Source organism: Pseudorca crassidens, chromosome 9 (assembly GCF_039906515.1).
Source record: "Pseudorca crassidens isolate mPseCra1 chromosome 9, mPseCra1.hap1, whole genome shotgun sequence".
In the NCBI taxonomy this organism is placed as follows: Eukaryota; Metazoa; Chordata; class Mammalia; order Artiodactyla; family Delphinidae; genus Pseudorca; species Pseudorca crassidens.
Genome location: NC_090304.1, coordinates 9,294,657 through 9,314,248, shown reverse-complemented (window position 1 = coordinate 9,314,248; position 19,592 = coordinate 9,294,657). Strand labels below are relative to the sequence as shown.

The 19,592-nt window shown below is 47.6% G+C and overlaps 2 protein-coding genes across 8 annotated transcripts; one reads left to right on the top strand and one right to left on the bottom strand.

The window, feature by feature from the left end:
* Positions 1-276: 276 nt before the first annotated feature.
* On the bottom strand, positions 277-5,571 carry ZBTB3 (zinc finger and BTB domain containing 3). Of its 4 annotated transcripts, none has more exons than XM_067748738.1 (2): positions 5,441-5,571; positions 277-5,100 (listed from the first exon to the last, which is right to left on the bottom strand). In XM_067748738.1, exons 1-2 carry the CDS (start codon positions 5,480-5,482, stop codon positions 3,493-3,495), a joined length of 1,650 nt encoding a protein of 549 aa, XP_067604839.1. In that variant the 5' UTR covers positions 5,483-5,571; the 3' UTR covers positions 277-3,492. The 4 variants fall into 4 exon arrangements, with proteins under 4 accessions (XP_067604839.1, XP_067604840.1, XP_067604838.1 ...); XM_067748739.1 differs by having other exon boundaries at positions 5,543-5,570; XM_067748737.1 differs by having other exon boundaries at positions 5,396-5,561.
* A 7,796-nt stretch (positions 5,572-13,367) lies between these two features.
* On the top strand, positions 13,368-16,513 carry POLR2G (RNA polymerase II subunit G). 4 transcript variants are annotated; one of them, XM_067748696.1, is made up of 8 exons: positions 13,368-13,525; positions 13,659-13,768; positions 14,741-14,900; positions 15,485-15,535; positions 15,641-15,706; positions 15,811-15,882; positions 16,066-16,099; positions 16,293-16,513. In XM_067748696.1, exons 1-8 carry the CDS (start codon positions 13,514-13,516, stop codon positions 16,304-16,306), a joined length of 519 nt encoding a protein of 172 aa, XP_067604797.1. In that variant the 5' UTR covers positions 13,368-13,513; the 3' UTR covers positions 16,307-16,513. The 4 variants fall into 4 exon arrangements, with proteins under 4 accessions (XP_067604797.1, XP_067604796.1, XP_067604799.1 ...); XM_067748695.1 differs by having other exon boundaries at positions 15,787-15,882; XM_067748698.1 differs by lacking the exon at positions 15,485-15,535.
* The last annotated feature ends 3,079 nt before the right edge of the window (positions 16,514-19,592 follow it).

The following is a 19,592-nucleotide window of genomic DNA, read 5'->3' as shown; positions in this document are numbered from 1 at the left end:
GGGACAGTTTAGAACAGTGTTTCCCTCCAAACCAATACCCATCATCTTTACAGTTTTGCCAAAATCACATACTACCTATACTACTTTTTAGTCAATATTTTAAATATATATTTTGAAAGGAATTTTTGGACAGAGGAATATGTTAAATGATACCATGGGGACGTAATCAGCAAATCCCAGGCTGAAACCATAAGATGAATAAACCAATTTCTTCTATAAATTGCAAGGAAAAAGAGAGGGGAACCTATAAATTAAAAGAAGTTTAAGAGCCACCAACCAAATAAATGTGACTCTATTAGAAGAAAACAACTAAAAGTTTTTATGAGACTGTGTGAATTAAGAAAAAATATATATATTGGTCTCTTCCTAGCTCCTGGCACAGATCTCCTAAAACCCTTGGAATTTGGATTCTGATTTGAAAAAACAACTAAAAGTTTGCGAGACAATCAGGGAAATTTGAACAAGAATTATTAACAGTTTTGCTGGGTGTGATCATGGTATTTGGTCTTTTTAAGAGTTCTTTTAGAGGTGCATGCTGAAATTTCTTACTGATAAAATTGGGGAGGGGACTTTAGAGCACTTCATATCATTTGCCAAAAAACACACAAAAAAACCCCAAAACAAAACAACCAATCAACCATAAAAATAAATGTATTTTACAGTAAAAAAAAAAAAAGTATTAGTATATATTGAAGTAAACCATCTTTGGAAACACTGGCTTTGGAGAAAGTGAAATCTAATGTGAAGGGCTAAAATGGTGAGTTTTGTGAAGCTAAGAGCAAATGAAGGCATACACTTACAAAATACCAATTAAGAAATGAAATCCTAAACTAGGAAGAGGTCTCTAAAACTGGAGAGCAAAGGGTGGTCGTCTGAAAACTAAATCAGCTTGTAGCTCAAAAGCAAATAACTTCTCAGGGTTAAACTCTTAATAGCCTGGGACCTGGCCCATCCCACCATAAAAGGAGGCCGATTTTGGCTCAGTAGAAGGAATAATTATCCAACAATTAGGGTTGTCCAACAGTAGAATATGTTTCCTTTGGGAATAGTGAGTTCTCTTTCAACACCTGGCAAAAGGAGGATCCAGTGTTGGACTAGAGGTTAGATGAGCTGGCCTATGGTTCATTGAATCCATGGATGGGACTGTCAAGAGTAGTGGAAACCAGAGAAAGTTCTCTTGATCACACCTCTACAGACAGGCCTAAACTGTTCTTGGTGTCCAGCAGATAGATAAAGTGAGGCAACTGTGGCCGTAATTGTGTTGGCTGCTGCTTTAAACATCTTGCAAATTCTTGGCTGCCACCTCCAATGAAGAAAGCATTCCATGCTGGGAACTAAAGGCAAATGCTTGCTCTTCAGGAGAATCTCACCAAGTTAATACATCCTCTTTAGTTAAGTATTGCACTTGGCCGAGACAGTAACAAGGTTCCTGTGTTCCCCAGATGGTCCAGAGAAATTATATACATTATATATACATGTACACATATTTATGCCTTGCTTTTAGGAACTGATGTTCTGAGGCAACCGATTTCTTTTTTCCCCCCTCCTTTTTAAAAAAATTGATAGATAATTCACATACCATAAATTTCACTCTTTTAAAGGCAACTGATTCTTATAGGCATTTTGATGTGATACTTACTCCAGGAAAAAGGTGCTCCAGTCAGCTAAAATAGCTCTTACTGTATGTATGTATATCTTGCCTTGTTTCACCAAGGAGTTAAGGCAGTAATGTATTTGCATAAATAAAATCAGCCATTTGAAAAATAAAATAAAAGATTATTCCAACACAAGGAAAATGAAAAGCAGAATTCAATCTCTCAGCCATGGAAATGTTAAGCGTCAACTTTTGCTTCCCATCATACCCCAAGTAAGGAGCTTTCTTTGGCCAAATCTTTGATGCTCAGCTCTGTCTCCTTCCTATGACTCAAAAACAGCTTGCTAGTGTGAGTTCACAGGGCTGAATGTGACAAATCCAAAAAGAGAGAGAAGAAATTCAGAAAATTCACTCATATTTTCATCTTTTTCTAAATACTCCTTCCTGCTTTTTTTGCATTCAGTTCCTTATGTGCCAAAGAGAGAGAGTTTGTGGGGAGCCCTCTGGTCCATCCTACAAACACCACTCTTCACCACAGGCAGGGGCAGACCCTTCTCTTACATTCCTAGAATGCTTTTTCCCCCCATGCCACACCAACACCCCAAATTCCCATTTCTTTGCTATCTCTACTGTCAGTAACCACCTGTGTGACCGTACCTGAGTAATCTGACCTGTCTAGGCCGTCATCACAACTTTTAAGTGAGGGAGTTAGACCAGATGAACTCTAAGATTGTCTCATCTAGAGTTTCTTGCTTTAGTTTTCCCAAGCGCCCATCGTTTCCATTTCACAAGTCCTCAGTCTGCCCCCACACGCCTACCACCGTGGAGCTTAGTGTTTTCTGCCTTCCAGTTTGTCATCTTCAGAGACCTCAATGCACATTTAAGACATGCAGGCAAAAATTTCAAGTCATCAATATGGTATCTGTTGTTGAAACAGTCAATCAAAGGTCTTTCTACATGGAAAGCAGAGGGAAAGGGGTAAGGCAACAAAAGGGGTAAGGCAACACTCAAAAAAAAAGGCAACAAAACCAAACACTCAAAAGGTATCTGTTGTTGAAACAGTCAATCAAAGGCCTTTCTACATGGAAAGCAGAGGGAAAGGGGTAAGGCAACAAAACCAAACACTCAAAAGGTCAAAAAAGAAAACAACTTCCAGTTCAAAGTTAACCATCTTCAACAGTGTTTTAAACCAGCATGGTATCTGAAGTCATAAGCCAGGGTTCAAATTCTGGCTTGCCCCTTAACTAGCTCTGTGACCCAGAACAAGTTAACGTTGATTGTTCAGTCTCAAGTTTCCTTGTCTGTAGGGAAAAAAGCGGGGAGAGGGATAATACCTCATAAACTTGTTGAGGATTAAATGAGTATTTATGTGAAGTCCCCAGTACAGCCCGGGACACAGGAGGAGCTCAACTACAACAATAAACCGTAATTGTGTGAAATTCCCTAATTTGTACACTTTTCCTAAGTAAAGTCTACACTGCCCTCTGCCTCTCCCACTTTTTTCCTCATAAACAACCTGACCCCCACCCCTACCCCAAGTATAGGTATCAGATTCCTAGGTCTGGAGGAGAGCTGTGAAAGAATCAGCAGGTGTGCAGTTTTGTGGAAGAAACCAGGCAAGTCCAGTTCAGAGAGATACTTTTCACTGCTAGCTTTATGGGTCCAAACGCAGAATGAGAAGCGATTACACCTCAGGAAAATTCCCAGTGCCCTTGGTGAGGAGTTGACTGAGATGCGATGCCCCATAAAGTCCTGCTATCTGGCTGGGAAAAGAAAAGGGTAGGAAACTACAGCCTGGGCAGAATCTTCATTCTGTCCCCAGCAAGGGAAATGAGATGCTTCCCACCTTCCGTGCTGCCCCCTAACGGGGGCAAGAGCCAGCCTGGCATCAGGGCGTGTTAGTTTTTGGGGCCAAGTACAAAATCTTTGGGTGGCCCTCCAGCACTGCTGTTCTGTCTGTCTGCTGTCGGGGAGCCGGGGATGGGCTGCACTCCCAGGAGGGGGCCAGCCTCTGGATCCGGTTTGCTGCGTTTGGCCAGGTCCTCATTGTGAGCCTTGCGGATGTGGCGGTACAGGTCCCCTGACTGCGTGTAGCTGCGCAGGCAGTAGCGGCACTCGTAGGGTCGCTCACGCGTGTGCACTGTGGCATGGCGCCGTAGTGTGTAAGAACATGAGAAGGTCTTCCCGCATGTCTTGCAAGTGGGAACATCCTCCGTAAAAACCCCAAAGCTTCCCGGGGCTGCTTCATACTCGGAAGGCAGGTAGAGTGGCTCGTGCAGGGTGGGCGGAGCAGGCAGGGGTGAGGTCACCAGTCCTCGATGATACTGCCCTGGACCTGGCAGCAAATGGTAGGGTAGGTGAGGATCTGGCGGCAGGAAGTGGTCACTGGCCCCCACCTCCTCCAGTCCTGCTGCCCTTGGCTCTTCAAAGGCCTCTGGCTGGGGGGGCTGTTCACCATACACTGCTCCTCCAGGTGGGAACAGTCCCTCAGGACCCCGAGGCTGTTCCTCCGAGGCATCGGGCTCCTCATCGGAAATCACGATAGCTTCTACTTTCACCTGGACCAGCTCCGCTTCTGCTGGGGCTGGAGCCTGGGATGGAACTGGGGCTGGGACTGGGACTGCAGCCGAAGCTGGGGGATAGAAGCCTTGCAGTGGGCCTCCAGTTCCCCTTGGTTCCACCACCCTCAGATTCTCAGAAACCACATCAAGGGGAGCCAGTGGCTCCACTGAAACCGTTGGGAGGCCCGAAGAGAAGTAGTTTGCAGGGTTGGTTTCTGTGGAGCTACTGGGGCTGGCAAGAGAGACATCAGCCACTGGTGGAGGAGGTGCCCGCAGATGCGGTGAGTCAACCTCCACGCCAGGCTGTGTAGTATCAGCCCCAGCCGGCATCGGTGGCTCATCTGGAGGACAGACAGTAGGTGAGGGAGCTGCTGAGCCTTTCCATTCCCCTTTGCCCCAGTGGCCTGATGTCTCTGCAGATGCCAACGAAGGCTGGGGGCCACGGGAAGTGCTGGACAAAAACTCCAAATTAGGGTGCTGTGAGTTGGTTTCTTCCTCCTTCTTGGTACTATCCGCCTCTGCCAGGGCCCGGGCTTGCAGCCGCCGCTTACACACCTTGACAATATCATTCATGTGCAAGTAGCTGGCAGCTGCCAGCACATCCTCCACAGGGGTATCCCCCCTCAGGACCAGCTGGCCGGCATACATAAAGTCCAGAAGCAGCCCAAAGGCTGGAGCTGTGACAATCTCGTTGTGGATACACACCAGATCCCTCTTGTCCAGTTCCCGCTCTTTGTAGAAAAGCTGGAAAAACGGGCTGCAGGAGGCCAGCACAGCCCGATGGGCCAAGAACTGGGTGCTACCCACCATCACCGTGCAGTCACAAAGGAAACCCTGGGACCGCTGCTCTCGGAGGCTCTGCAGCAGCTGCTGGCTGTGTTCTGGGAACTCCATAGCACCCCACGAAGGGAAAGGGACCCTAGGAAGGTCGCCACCAGTGGCTCCCTGGGAAAAGAGGACAGGGGGTTAGGGCAGGTGACCCTCCCATAAACCATAACGTCACCTCTGAGCTATTACTTGCCACCCCAAAGCCTCTGGCAGCACCGTCCTGACCCCAAGACGCTCGCTTAAATTACTACCCTTCGTTCTCCCAGGTCACACCCAGTGGTCTACTTTTAGCCCCGCCCCTTCGGCCTAACCTTAGCAGCAGGCCCCGCCCTGTCGACAAAGCCCCTCCCCGGAAGTCCCGCCTCCTAAGCAGCCTCCGCTTCCTCGATGCCCACCCGGTAGCTTCCAGCACCTCCTTCAACAAGAAGTCTCGCCCCCAGGCCTTTGCGGGCGATACCTCTACGCCCCACTCCGGGAACTCCCTGAGCCTCTCTCGCATTCCAGGGGCTAAGAAGTCCGAGGGTGGGAACTAGCAGAGAAAGCTGATCTCTTCACTCACCACCGACCAGCCACCGGGAGAGCTCCGCCCCTTCCCACCTTCTCAGTTGTCATTGGCTCAAATTTGCCTTCCCTCGTCAGGGATTGGTTCACTCTCCCCTAACCATCCCCCCAGCTCGGGGCGGCTTCTCCAAGTGGGTGCTGGTGGACGTCACTCAGGCAGGTGGGCGCCCGATTGGTTAGCCCTCCTGTCCTAAACTTTTCCTTTTCTAACCTCCTTCTTTGCCTCAGAGCCCTCTGGATTGGTTGAGCTTTTCCAGCTACCTGAGGCAGTAGGAGTGCGACGTCCTCCAGGCGGGCCACGAGGCCTGCCACGGCGCAGAGCGTTGTGTCTTAGCGGACAGCACGTCACCCTCGCTGCTGGGTGACCGGGAAAAGGAGAACCTACAAGCTGGTGTGGTACCCCGGAGGCCCGAGTCTTAGACCCGGCTCTGCTGTAACCGTGGGCGATAGCTGCACCTCTGAACTGCAGTTGTTTCTTGTAGGGCCCTTACTCTCTCAAAAACTCCAAGATGTCCTGCTGCCTCACTCCCTCCAGTCTGATGGTTCTGGGCTCCTGGCTCATCAGTGGTGGTGTCAGAGAACTAGCAGCTGTGCGAATGCGGTCGTAGTGTCCCTAGCCTAAACTCTATAGCCAACTTACAGTAGAAGAGATGAGTGTCCTTCTCTGTCTGGAGCGTAGTGGGCAGTAGCTGGTAGGAAAGGAGGGAGTGGGCCAAGGCCCTAAAATGTCCCTGGGCGGGAGAATAAAGAGCGTGACTACTTCTGAAGAGATCTTCCAGAGTTCCTAGACAACAGCTAGTTGTCTAGACACAACTACTGAGCCCGCGTGCTGCAACTCCTGAAGCCAGCATGCATAGAGCCTGTGCTCTGCAACGAGAAGCCCGTGCACCGCAACGAAGACCCAATGCAGCCAAAAATAATTAATTAATTTTAAAAAACCCCGACATAAGTAACATTTTCATTTTCTAGGAAAAATAACTATTTTCCAAAGTCAAAAAAATATGTAGTGAAAATAGTGGCATTGTTTTACATTTTTCCCAATTTCTTTAATGTCTGGCTTAATATAAGACAGCTGGAGTCTCACATCTGTTTGTGTTTTCAAACTATTATGAGATATTGTTTTGATTATATGAAGATTAAAATCTGACCTCACACAAATGGGTGGGTGTGGGATTTCATTGGCCATGGTGAGCAGTTTGCATTCTATTCTGAGTATAATCGGGAGCCATTGGTAGGTTTTAAGCAGGGGAGTGTTCTGATACGATTCTTGCTTTTAAAGGCTTATCCTGCCTAGTCTGGAGAAAGGAACATAGGGGATCAAAGTGGGGGCAGGGAGAGAGCTGTGCAAATTGTTCTGCAAGAGATGATGGTGGCTAGATAAAGGTAGTGATGGTGGAGCTGGGGAGAAGTGCTGGGTCAACAGAATTTGCTAAAATTAAGATAGGAGATGAGAGTCAAGAGGAAAAAGGAGTCAAGGATGGCTAAAATCTTTGCATGAGCAATGGTGTGGCTGGCAGCCATTTTCTGAGATGGGGACAATGGGATAGGAAAATGGAGAGTTCTGTTTTGACGCTTTAGGTAGAGCTTCCCCTCAGCCGGTTAGACTTGTGAGCTTGAAGATCAGGGGAAACACTGGGGCTGGAGATATACATTGGGAGTGTCATCAGCGTCATATGGATGGTATTTAAAGCCAGGGGACTGGAGGGAAAACCCTTGTAGGAGACAGGGCTGTGGAGCTGCTAAGCAGTGAGGAGCACAGGCTGTTCAGGAAGCTTAAGCGATCATGTTTCTACAGGTTCAGAAGAGATCAGAATGAAGATGAATCTGAGATTGGGCACAAAGACTGTGTGCTTGACACACTCTGGGGTTGCTAAACATACTGGACCTAGGTTTTTAAAATTATAGTTATTTGGGGAATTCCCTGGCGGTCCGGTGGTTAGGACTCCATGCTTCCACTACAGAGGACACAGGTTCCATCCCTGGTCGGGGAACTAAGATCCTATATGCCATGCGGCACAGCCAAAAAAAAAAAAAGATAACATTTATTTTAACCTCTGTATAAATCCCTTTGGTCAACACAGACTAGTGGCCACTGTGGCTTAATAAGCCTAGTGTGTGCTAGATTATAGCCTCTCTCACACCCAGGCGCACCATTAAGCAGGGCACAACTTGTTGGTTTTGCTTCTCAAAATTGGAATATACAGGGCTTGCTTCCCTGGTGGCGCAGTGGTTGAGAATCTGCCTGCCAGTGCAGGGGACACGGGTTCGAGCCCTGGTCTGGGAAGATCCCACATGCCGTGGAGCAACTGGGTCCGTGAGCCACAACTACTGAGCCTGTGCGTCTGGAGCCTGTGCTCCGCAACAAGAGAGGTCCGCGATAGCGAGAGGCCCGCGCACCGCGATGAAGAGGGGCCCCCGCTTGCCACAACTAGAGAAAGCCCTCGCACAGAAACGAAGACCCAACACAGTCATAAATTTTTTTTTAAAAAAGTGTCTTCAATTTAAACAAATCTTCTCATTAAAAAAAAAAACAAAACAAAAACAGAACAAACAAAAAAACTGGAATATACATACCCCCACCCTGGGGTACACAGAGCTACAGGGTGCCAGGAAACATCTTTCAAGAGCACCATTCAGTCAGATTTTTTTGATAAAAGTTTTTATCTGGGGAATAGGCATATTAAACTGGCATAGATAGACTATGGCACGTGAAAAAAAAGTATGTAAATTTTAAAGCTAAAACAAAAGAAATTTCATACTTATTGCAGTAACTTTCCCCCAAGGAAAAAGGTTGAAAAGCTTTCTTCTATGCGTTTTTGTATTAGTAGAAATTAGAAAAATACCTACCGTCTATTTAGTAGTTGTTAACTGCTAGCAATGTGCTAAACATATGATCTCTAATTCCATTATAGCCTTTCTTATCCCCATTAGACAGAAGAAGAGACTGAGGTTCTTGTGAGTCTTGGTTAAGTAACTTGGCCAAGGTCACAAAGCTAATAAAAGGCAGAGCTGAAATTGAATCTAGGTCTACCTATCTTCAAAGTCACACCCTTAACCAGTTTGGAGATTTGTCTTCCTGGAGTGTCCCCCAGGTGGTGCTCAGGGTTGTTGTACCCATGGCCAGAGGATTCAGACTCAACTGGGGGCAGGATTATCCTAGCTGTTGGATGAACTGGTGGCACAGAAGCAGGAACCTAGAACCAGCGAGAGGGGCAGCTAGGATGGATGATCCTTGCTCAGAGATTGCCCTCCAGGGGCTGGACCTGCTGCTTGTGTATAAATCTTTGGGAGACAAGTGACAGACATCATCACAAGGGCTCCTCTCTACTACTCTGTAGGTTGGTAAGACCTATCCTTGCGGCAGATTGTGTTCTCCAAAGTGGCCTTAACAAGATCTTCCCTCCCACATGCTCCTTTTACAATATGACATTGATGCTCCTTCCAACCGGTAAGTTCTCTCACCTTGAGTCCGGGAGAGATTGTGACCCTCAGAGAGATGTGATGCTGTATGACTTCTGAGGCTAAGTCATAAAAAGGGATAGAATTTCCGTCTGGTCCTCTTGGGATGCTTGCTCCTAGGACCCAGCCACCATGCTGTGAAGAACCCAGGCCACTCGAAGAGGGCACCTGTAAGTGTTTCAGCTAGAGCCACACCCAGGCTTCCAGCTAACAGCCAGCTTCAATTTGCCAGCCATGTGATTGAACCATCTCAGAAGCGGATCCTCTAGGGCTTCCCTGGTGGCGCAGTGGTTGAGAGTCCACCTGCCGATGCAGGGGACACGGGTTCGTGCCCCGGTCCGGGAGGATCCCACATGCCGCGGAGCGGCTGGGAACGTGAGCCATGGCCGCTGAGCCTGCGCGTCCGGAGCCTGTGCTCCGCAACGGGAGAGGCCACAACAGTGAGAGGCCCGCGTACCGCAAAAAAAAAAGTGGACCCTCCAGTGCCCAGCTGAGCTGCCCAGCTGACTTTGCTTGAAGCAGGAGCACACCTTCCCCGCTGAGTCTTTTGCTCCAACTGTAGATTATGAGATAAATAAATTACTGTGGTTGTTTTAAGCCACAAAGTTTTGGGGTGGTTTATTGTGCAACAAAAGTAAAGTAAAACAATCCTTCAGTAGACTTTCTTTGTACTCCAAATCTCAATTCAGCTGATTGTTCTCCATTGCTATTTTCTTTCTGTTCTAGCTTGTCTCTGATTCTGAAGCTTTGGAGGCAAAGAGATTAGGGCTTGGGGAGGATTTATCAGGGCCAAACCATGCCTGGGGAGCTTGAAGAGATCATAATAGATTCAATATGAGAATGAGGTTCAGTCAACCCATATTTGTTAAACTCCATTATTTGCCAAGCGCACTGTTAGGTGCTAGAGATTCGATCAGTGATGCAAATAGATCCCAAGCACCTGTTGTGTGCCAGGGGCTCTTCTAGGCATCTAGGAACACAACAGACAGGAATTCCTGCCCTTCTTGAGGGGAAACAGGCAATCTGCACATACATAAATTAATAAGGTAACGCTAAATAGGGCTAAGTTCTATGAAGAAAATAAAACAAAGCAATACAACAGGAGAGTGATTGGGTGTGGCTACTTGAGTCAGGGTAGTCATGGAAGGCCTCTTGGAAGTGGTGATATTGAGCTTATAACTGAAAAATGAGAAGGAGCTCCCCCATCCCCATCAGGTGAAAATCAGAGCCAATAGCGTTGTAGGCATAGGAAATAGCAAACGCATTGGTCTCAAGGTGGGAGAGGAGGCCAATGTGGCTGGAGTGGAGAAAGCAAGAGGAAGAGAGGCAGAAAATAGAGTTGGCTGAATCTGGCCCCTGCCTGGTTGGTCAGAGTGATGGTTTTATTCTAGTGCCCTGGGAAGCCATCAGGCCCTAAGTAGGGGATTGACATGATTTGAGGTGAGTTTTGAAAAGATCACTCTTGGCAAATAAGTTCATGAAAAGATGTTCAACATCCTTAGTCATTAGGAGAATGAAAATTAAAACCACCATGAGATACTATCACACTTATTAGAATAGCAAACAAAGAAATAAACCCTGCTGACAGTACCAAGTGCTGGTGAGGATATCAGAGCAACTGGAACTCTTATACCTACATAAACAATTATATAACATTTACACCACACAGACACAGTAGGTGTAAAGAACCTCAAGAGCATTGATAATAGTAAACTATGTTAAATAGGAAATGATGAGTTTTAAGTATTTATTGCTAATGATTCTGACTCTAATTACAATGTGTGTTTTTTCCCCCCCACACTTCCAAGCAATTCTCAAACACCAGCTGGGTGTCCTATGATTTAACTCAATTCTGACACCATCGACACAGAGATAGCATCAGATTCCACAGGTTAAGGGCTCAGTCCTACAAGACTGCCTTCCACTTCAGATGGCAATAGTAAGTTCCGGTTGTCATCTGTCCATCTGACTGGCTATAGATTGAAGGTTCCAAAGACCACCCCCGCCCACCTCCTTAGGTTCAATTAATTTGCTAGAGTGGCTCACAGAACTCAAAGAAACATTTCACTTACTAGATTACCACTTTATTATAAAAGACCCTAACTCAGGAAGAACCACATAGAAAAGATGCCTAGGGTGTGGGATGGGGAAAGGGCGTGGAGCTTCCATGCTCTCTCTGAGCTCACCACTCTCCCCAGTTCTATACGTCTTCACAAACGCCAAGCTCTCTGAACCCCATCCTTTTGGGTTTTTATGGAGATTTTCACTACATAGGCAGGGTTGATTAGTTCATTAGCCAGGTCAAGGAGCTGACACTGAAAGTTCCAATCCTCCAGTCACTTGGTTGTTTCCCCTGGTTTAGGTGCTTTCCAAAAGTCATCTCATTAACATAAACTCGTGTGTGGTTGAAAGGGGTTTGTTATGAATATCAAGACACATTCATCATCTTATCACTTAGGCAATTCCAAGGGTTTAGGAGCTCTGTGACAGAAACGGGGGAAAAGACCAAATATATATATATATATATATATATATATATATATATATTTATTTATTTATTGTAAATCACAGTATCACAGTTTTGTTTTTTTCTAACTTTTTATTATGAACAATTTCAAACACACAAAAGTAGTAGGAAAAGTGTAAGAAACCACCGTTATCCATCATCTGGCTTCAACGATTATCAATATATTGCCAAACTTGTTTCATCTACACCTCTGCCTTTCTTTTTTAGTATAATTCATTTAATTGTAAGTTGACAATTAAATTATTGTTAACATTTAAAAAATATCTATTTATTTATTTTGGCTGCGCTGGTCTTTGCAGGATTTTTAGTTGCAGCATGCAGACTTAGTTGAGGCATGTGGGATCTAGTTCCCTTACCTGGGATCAAACCCGGACCCCCAGCATTGAAAGCGCAGAGTCTTACCCACTGGGCCACCAGGGAAGTCCCAAGACAATTAACTTTTTAATAATGGTTGTGTTTACCCACTGGCTTGCAAAATTCCTGAAATATTAACAGCTGGCTTTTGTAGGGGGCTCCAGCACACCACTGTCAGCAGGTAAGGTTGCTTTTGCGGGGAGGCTGGCTTCGAAAAGAGGAAAGGAGGGAGTCGCGGCTGTTGAGGCCCTGCCCTCCGTCCCGCCATCTGCTTCCTTATGTGGTTGCAGGTGCAGGGGATCCCCAAGGAGTCTGAGCAGCTGACTGGTGACCTCAATCATTCTAGGAAATGGGCAGCGTCAATGGAAACTGGTGTGTGACAACTCTAAGAAAGCATGAAGTCTCTGTTCTTGCAGGAGGGAAGGTCAGGATTTCTTACAACATACAAAAACTTAGGCAACAGGGAGTTTGCTCAAGGTCCCAGAGACTGTCTGGGCTTTAGAAACAGCTGCTCTTGCTGAGCCTTTATTATAGGTCCGCGTCTCATGGTGTTTCTGCCTTTCTTCCCATGGCCCTTTTATCAGTCAGGGTCCCAGCAGGGCACAGATTGCACGCTCACTCTGGTTAACTGAGGCGAGTTTAATAAAGGGACTATCTACAGAACTGCGAGCAGAGCTGAAGGAACAGACAAGGCTCACCAGTTCTCTAGGTCCTTGGGTGTAAGGGGGCGGACGAAGGGGCGAGAGGGCGTTGAGAGGAGCGCAGTGACTTGAGGTTCTCGTCACACCTGCAGGGGGCGCTACCTTCTGGACTCTGACTTTGCGGGTTTCATCTCTAAACTACCAGAGCCAGGCAATGAATGCCTGAATATGCAAGAGTCTTGGAGTCAGGCATCCTGAATTTGAATCCCGACCCTGAGTGACCTCAACCTTCTGAGCCTGGGACCTTCTTGTAAATGGGAGTAATAACAAAGCCTGCCTGGTGGGGTTGCTGTATGGATTAAATGAGATAAGAACAGCTACTTACTATACTTACTATGTGAAAGCAGTCTTCAGCTATTTGCTGAATGAATAGATTCTGCTAAAGCGCTTTATTTATGCCATCTCTCATTAATTAATTAATTATTATTATTATCATTATTTTTGCTGTACGCGGGCCTCTCACTGTTGTGGCCTCTCCCGTTGCGGATCACAGGCTCCAAACGCGCAAGCTCAGCGGCCATGGCTCACGGGCCCAGCCGCTCCGCGGCACGTGGGATCCTCCCGGACCGGGGCACGAACCCGCGTCCCCTGCATCGGCCGGCGGACTCTCAACTACTGCGCCACCAGGGATGCCCAATTAGTTCCTTTTAAAAGGATTTACTGAGCATATGGTCTACGCCGGACACTGATAATTTGTGCGAGCCTGGCATTTCGACCACGGTTGGGCTGCACAGAGGGGAGGAGCTTCACGGATTCCCCGCCCACGACAACGAGACTCAATGGGGTCCGAGGAGGAGGCGAGTCCCTCCCACTTCTCCGGGGCAGTCCCGGAAGCGGGCTTGGGGTAGTTGCTGTGTTTCCGGTGGGTGTGGAGGCTCGCTGCCGTCGCTGCTGTAGGCCCGGCTGCTGTCCAGGCTCCTCCGGGACGATGTTCTATCACGTGAGCAGGGCACGGGGTGGCGGCGAGGGCAGGGTCGAGAGGAGGAGAGAAGCGGAGGACAGGGACTAGGGGCCGCTTCTTGCCTCACGTTCCTGCCGCTCCTAGCCTGCTCTCCATCCCCGTTTCCCCGCAGATCTCCCTGGAGCACGAGATCCTGCTGCACCCACGCTACTTCGGCCCCAACCTGCTCAACACGGTGAAGCAAAAGCTCTTCACCGAGGTGGAGGGGACCTGCACCGGCAAGTGAGTGTCGCGCCCTCCGTGCCGCCTAAGCAGTGAGCACACGTCTCCCTTTGCCTGCATCCCCTCCCCAACTCCTACACATCCTGAAAGGTTCAGCTACCTACCCTGGCGAGCCCTCTCACTCTCCCAGGAGCCCCGGGCAGTTAGATGCTTCCTGCTTTGGGTTCCCACGATTCCCTCTGCGAAGCTGGATAACGGAGCTTCCTTCCTTCAGCCAAGATTGGTCATTCATTTACTCTGCAAACATTTCTAAAGCTCCAGCTGTGTGCCAGGCTCTGTGTCAGGCCCTGGGAACAATGCAGTGAAAAAGACAGAATGAGGTCCGCCCTTGTGGAGCTCAGTGTTTTTTGATTCTGCTGCTTTTCTCTGTCCCAGGGACCTGGCGTGGCACATCTTGGGCCTCACTAAAGGTTTGTTGAATTAATGAGTGAGCAGGAAAAAGCAGATTGAGAGTTAGGGGAAGGAAGGAAGAGGACTGAGACTTGACCATCTCTGGGCTCTGCACAGAGGAGCCTCGCACGTGGTGATGTAAATGAGTGAGGATGAGCAGGGCTATAGAGTGCTTGGACCTCCAGCATCAGAGTAACTTTGGGTGTTCTTTGAACATACAGGTTCCTGAGCCTCAACTCATCCCTACAGCATCACGACTCTCTGGGGGAAGGCCTGGGAATATGCATTTTAATAAGTTTCTCCCAGGTGATTCTGAGGCATCTCCAAGATTGAGGTCTCTTGGCTCAAGGACTGCAGCCCTTTTGGACGTTTGTTGTGAAATTATGAGAGCAGCATTTGGCATTTTTAGATGCGGACCATTGTCCTGTCTCCTCTCTTGATTATTAAGCTCTGTGGGGCAGGGGTGCTATCTACTTCCCCTTTGTGCCACCCCTTTACCCCCAGGCTCAGTGTCTCTTGTGGCAGATGGTTTTAGAGGCTTTTCCACACACAGTGCCTTTCTCCTTCTCATCCTCCTTGCAGGTATGGCTTTGTAATTGCTGTCACTACCATCGACAATATCGGTGCTGGTGTGATCCAGCCAGGCCGAGGCTTTGTCCTTTATCCAGTTAAGTACAAGGCCATTGTTTTCCGACCCTTTAAAGGGGAGGTCGTGGATGCCGTTGTCACTCAGGTCAACAAGGTAAGACCATCAGGGGAGGTAGTGGAAAGGTCCCTCCCTTAGAAGATCTGGGATGGATCCCAACTCGACTTGTTAATAACTCTGTGTCTTTGGCCACGTCACTTCTTTGTGCTTCAAGCTTCCTCACCTGTCAAATGGTATGGTGATCTTGCTCTGCCTCACTCAGGGGTATGTAAGTCATTATTGATAGTCAAAACAATAGTAGCCTCCACTGATTGAGTAGTTCCTCTGGGACAGGTAGTGTGCAAAGCCTCACAGTGACTCTGTGAGGTGAGTGCTTTTATCCTCGTGCTTTTTTCTCCAGGCTGAAGCTTGGAGAAGTTGTCTACTGGCCAAGGTCATGTGGCCAACAGGTGTTCAAATCCCAAGTTCCGACAAGTTCTAGGCCTCAGCTGTTTACCACTACACTTCCTTAACTTAAAACGAAAGCTTGAAAAAAAGAAAGAAATGAAAACAAATGCCAAACTTCAGGGTGGTTTCGAAACATGAAGAATATTATTGATATTAGGAACCAGATAAGGACAGGAAGCTTAGAAGACTTTGGGGGACAAAAGGAAAAGCAAGGTCACTCATTTCCCTTCTAGGTTGGACTCTTCACAGAAATTGGGCCCATGTCCTGCTTCATTTCTCGACATGTAAGTCTAGGCACACTGGGTGGGTCTAAGGAGGAGACAGGTATCGTGAGCATCTATTGAAGCATCCTTTTAAAGTACTCTTACCCAGTTTCACCTTCCTTTCAGTCCATCCCGTCAGAGATGGAGTTTGATCCTAACTCCAACCCACCATGTTACAAGACAATGGATGAGGTAAGTGGGAAGGAAGAAGTCAGTGAGAGGGACAAGAGCATGAGCCACTCCGAGGGAGAGTCCTGGCCTGGGGTTGTCTGAATGTACTGTTCCCTCCTCCCCAGGACATTGTGATTCAGCAGGACGATGAGATCCGCTTGAAGATTGTGGGGACCCGTGTGGACAAGAATGACATTGTGAGTCTCTTGCCTGCCTTTACCAGGCAGCGCTGATGATTTCTGCCTCCCCAGAGTTCCTGGGGGGGTTGTGCTCTTCTGCTTGGAAGAAGAAGTGGGTGGGCAGAAGGCCTGAGACTGCGGGTTAGAGCATAGCTCTGTGCTTGCCCTGGCTTCATTTGCTTTTTACCTTTTCTTCTGCAGTTTGCTATCGGCTCCCTGATGGATGATTACTTGGGTGAGTGTCAGGGTCATTGCCTGGAGGAGGGGTTTGTGGGATATGGGATTTAATGCCTGAACCACAGATGACAGAAACTCTCCTGTTGTCTGCTTGGAAGACCGAGGACACGTGCCTCTCGGGATGGGAAGTCGATGTTTAGGGCTGCCCCAAGCTCTGGGTCTAACCAATGTGCTTTTCCTGTTCTCGGCAGGGCTTGTGAGCTGAGTACCGTGACCTCCTACCTTGTTTGGTCCTTATCCAGGAGGTGTGACTGTCACACTTCCCGTGTTGTCCAGAGGCCCAGTCTGGCTGCTGTGGAGGAGGCAAGGAAGGTTTCTTGTCCTCAGAAGACATCTGGCTCTTCTTGTGGCTTAGCAGCCACTCCCAGATTTCTGACTGTGTGTTCTAACCATAAAAGGTTCTTGATTCTCATGGAAGTGTCATCTCCTTCTTTCTTTGGTAAGAACAAGTCTGGTTTTTTTTTCGGCCACGCTGCGTGGCATGTGCGATCTTAGTTGCCTGACCAGGGATTGAACCTGCGCCCCTTGTAGTGGATGCGCAGAGTCTTAACCACTGGACCGCCAGGGAAGACCCAGAACAACTCTTTTTTTAAAAAGGCTGGAGGACCAGATGCTTGCTAGCCCCTCTTTTCTTGGCCTGATGCCTTAACTAGCTTCACCCACCAGGGGATCTGACTAACCCTTTTGCCAAGGTCTGAAGTTGACCTCACTAAAGGGAAGGCGCTAGTGTTGGGTCTTTGGCTTCCAGCAAATGATACTATCATTAGAGCCGCTCTAAGCCCCAGTCTGTTTATTTATTTATTTATTTATGGCTGTGTTGGGTCTTCGTTGCTGCGTGCGGGCTTTCTCTAGTTGCGGAGAACGGAGGCTACTCTTCATTGCGGTGCATGGGCTTCTCATTGCGGTGGCTTCTCTTGTTGTGGAGCACGGGCTCTAGGCGCGCAGGCTTCAGTAGTTGTGGTTTGTGGGCTCTAGAGCGCAGGCTCAGTAGTTGTGGCTCGCGGGCTCTAGAGCGCAGGCTCAGTAGTTGTGGTACACGGGCTTAGTTGCTCTGCAGCATGTGGGATCTTCCCAGACCAGAGCTCAAACCCGTGTCCCCTGCACTGGCAGGCGGATTCGTAACCACTGTGCTACCAGAGAAGTCCTAAGCCCCAGTCTAGTTTCAGAGTATTTGCCCTTTCCCCAGCCTTAAAAATAACCAAGAGTATAGCTGAGGAGAGGGAAGAGGAGACAGCAGGTAGGAAGAGGTGAATAATAGGACAGTAATGATACAGATTGTGAGGTCCCAGCCCTTCTTAGGATGGGCACATAAACTACAGCCTTTATTTGCTTATCAATTATTAAACTAAACTGAACTGAAGATATGAAAGGGCTCATAATCTCCTTAGGGTAACACAACAGAAATACACGAAATAAGATGAAGCAGACATGCTACCGTCCCTCACACTGTCTTTGCAGTACTATTTGTCTACCTTGGAATGCCTTTTCCCAACCTACCTGCTTGCTGCCTAGGAATCTATCAAATCTCAGTCAATTTTTTTTTTTTTTTTTAAAGCTTTCCGTGACTTCCTTGGGAAACAGAGCTGTGTCGTAGAAAGCACAGTATTTGGGTTGATACAGAGCTGGGTTGCAGTCCTAGCTGGGTGACCTTATGTTTCCTCATTGTAAAATGATCATATAACCCTCTTTGGATGGCTGCTGCTAGTATCAGAGATTGTATGTGCAAGTGGCTGGCACAGAGCCTGGCCCATGATAGGTACTCAACGGTTAATTATAATTATTGTTATATGGTGCATATAAAGCCGTGATTATCACCTGGAGTGATCTTGGCCCCCAGGGGACATTTGGCAATGACATTTTTTGTTGTCACAACTGGGTGGGGATGCGACTGCCTTCTAGTGAGTAGAGGCCAGGCAGGCTGCTAATATCCTACAATGTATAGGACAGCCACCCCACAACAAAGAATTATCTGGCCCCAAATGTCAACCGTGCCAAGGTCCAGACCTGTTATGAAACATCCGGAATACTGCCTTTAACCTGGTAAGGAAAAGGCATTTGAATGTGTTTCCCTTCCCCTCGCCTCACCACTCCTGGACAGAGGTAGGCTCTTCCATTCATACCTCTCTAGTATGTCATAAAACACATTATTTCCTTATTGTCTCCCTTTCCATTTTTTTATTACATAAAATTTCAGTTATTGAGATAATTATAGATTCATATGCATCCCTTTGATTTTTGTATCTCCAGTTCTCAGCACTCTGCCAGTTTTCCCAAGTGTGTTGAACCCAGGAAAGTTTCTGTGCTGGATTTGCAATGAATTTTGCCACGGAAACAATGTTCAAGTTGTGAAACCACTTCCCAACACTGAGTTGATTACAGAGTTGATTTCATAGGTTGCAGGGATTTTGGCTAGTTAGGCCCTAAACATGTGTCTCACTGAGAGTAAAGTTCTTCCCAAGTTCTCAAATGGAATCATGCATCTGTAAATTGTGTTGGGGATGCCCCAGTAGTAAAACCAGGCCAGAAGGAAGAGACTGATGGACAGAGAAGCAGCTCATGGAACTGCTGGTGAGGATGTGGGGTGTGGCACTGAGAAGGCTGACACTGGATAGGGAAGCGAGTAAGTGGGGATGGCCTGGAGATAGTCCTGGACTCTTCTGATCTTTTAAGGTTTGGTACTAGGGGAGTCTGGAAGTTACAGCCTCTTTTTTTTTGGCCGTGCAGCTTTGGGATCTTAGTTCCCTGACCAGGGATTTAACCCAGACCCTCAGCAGTGAAAGCACAGAGTCTTAACCACTGGACCACCAGGGAATTCCCAGGAAGTTACAGCCTCTTAAAGAGGTCACAGGCTTAATAGTGACAGGAGTATGTGCCTGGTAACATGTTAAATCCTTTACACACATTATTGAATTTTCACAACAGTTCCATGTAACATTCTGTCACCCCACTTGACAGATGATAAAACAGGTCAGAGGGATGAACTAAACATGCCTAAGGTCACACAACTAGTGGAGCTGTTATTTAAAAAAATTTTTTTAATCGTCTAACTCTAAAACCATCATAGCTTTTCTTGCCAGGCATTGGTGGCTGGGGAGTTTGTGTGGGAGCCACCTTTCTCCCATCTATGGCCATGTGAGTCTCATTACTGCTTTGACTCAAGCTGGAGGCAGATCAGCCCCAGACAGCTTGCATGCAGCTTTACTGCATCCTACAGGCCTGCAGGCCATCCTCTCTTCATTGTCTCACGCTGCCAAGGTTGCCAATGGCTGTCCCTACCAATAACACCTTTGCAAGGAGGTCTGCCAGCAGCCAGGAGATCTGAGCTGATCTCAGACTCAGAACCTTAGAGGAGCCCCCCCATCCTTCATGCATAGGTGGGCAGACACTCCAGTGACCAAGCACAGTCCTGAAACTACTCCAAGTATCATTCTGAATATGACTGGAAGAGACTCAGCACGGTCACCGTCCCCTTAGGTGGTGTTGCTGTGGCA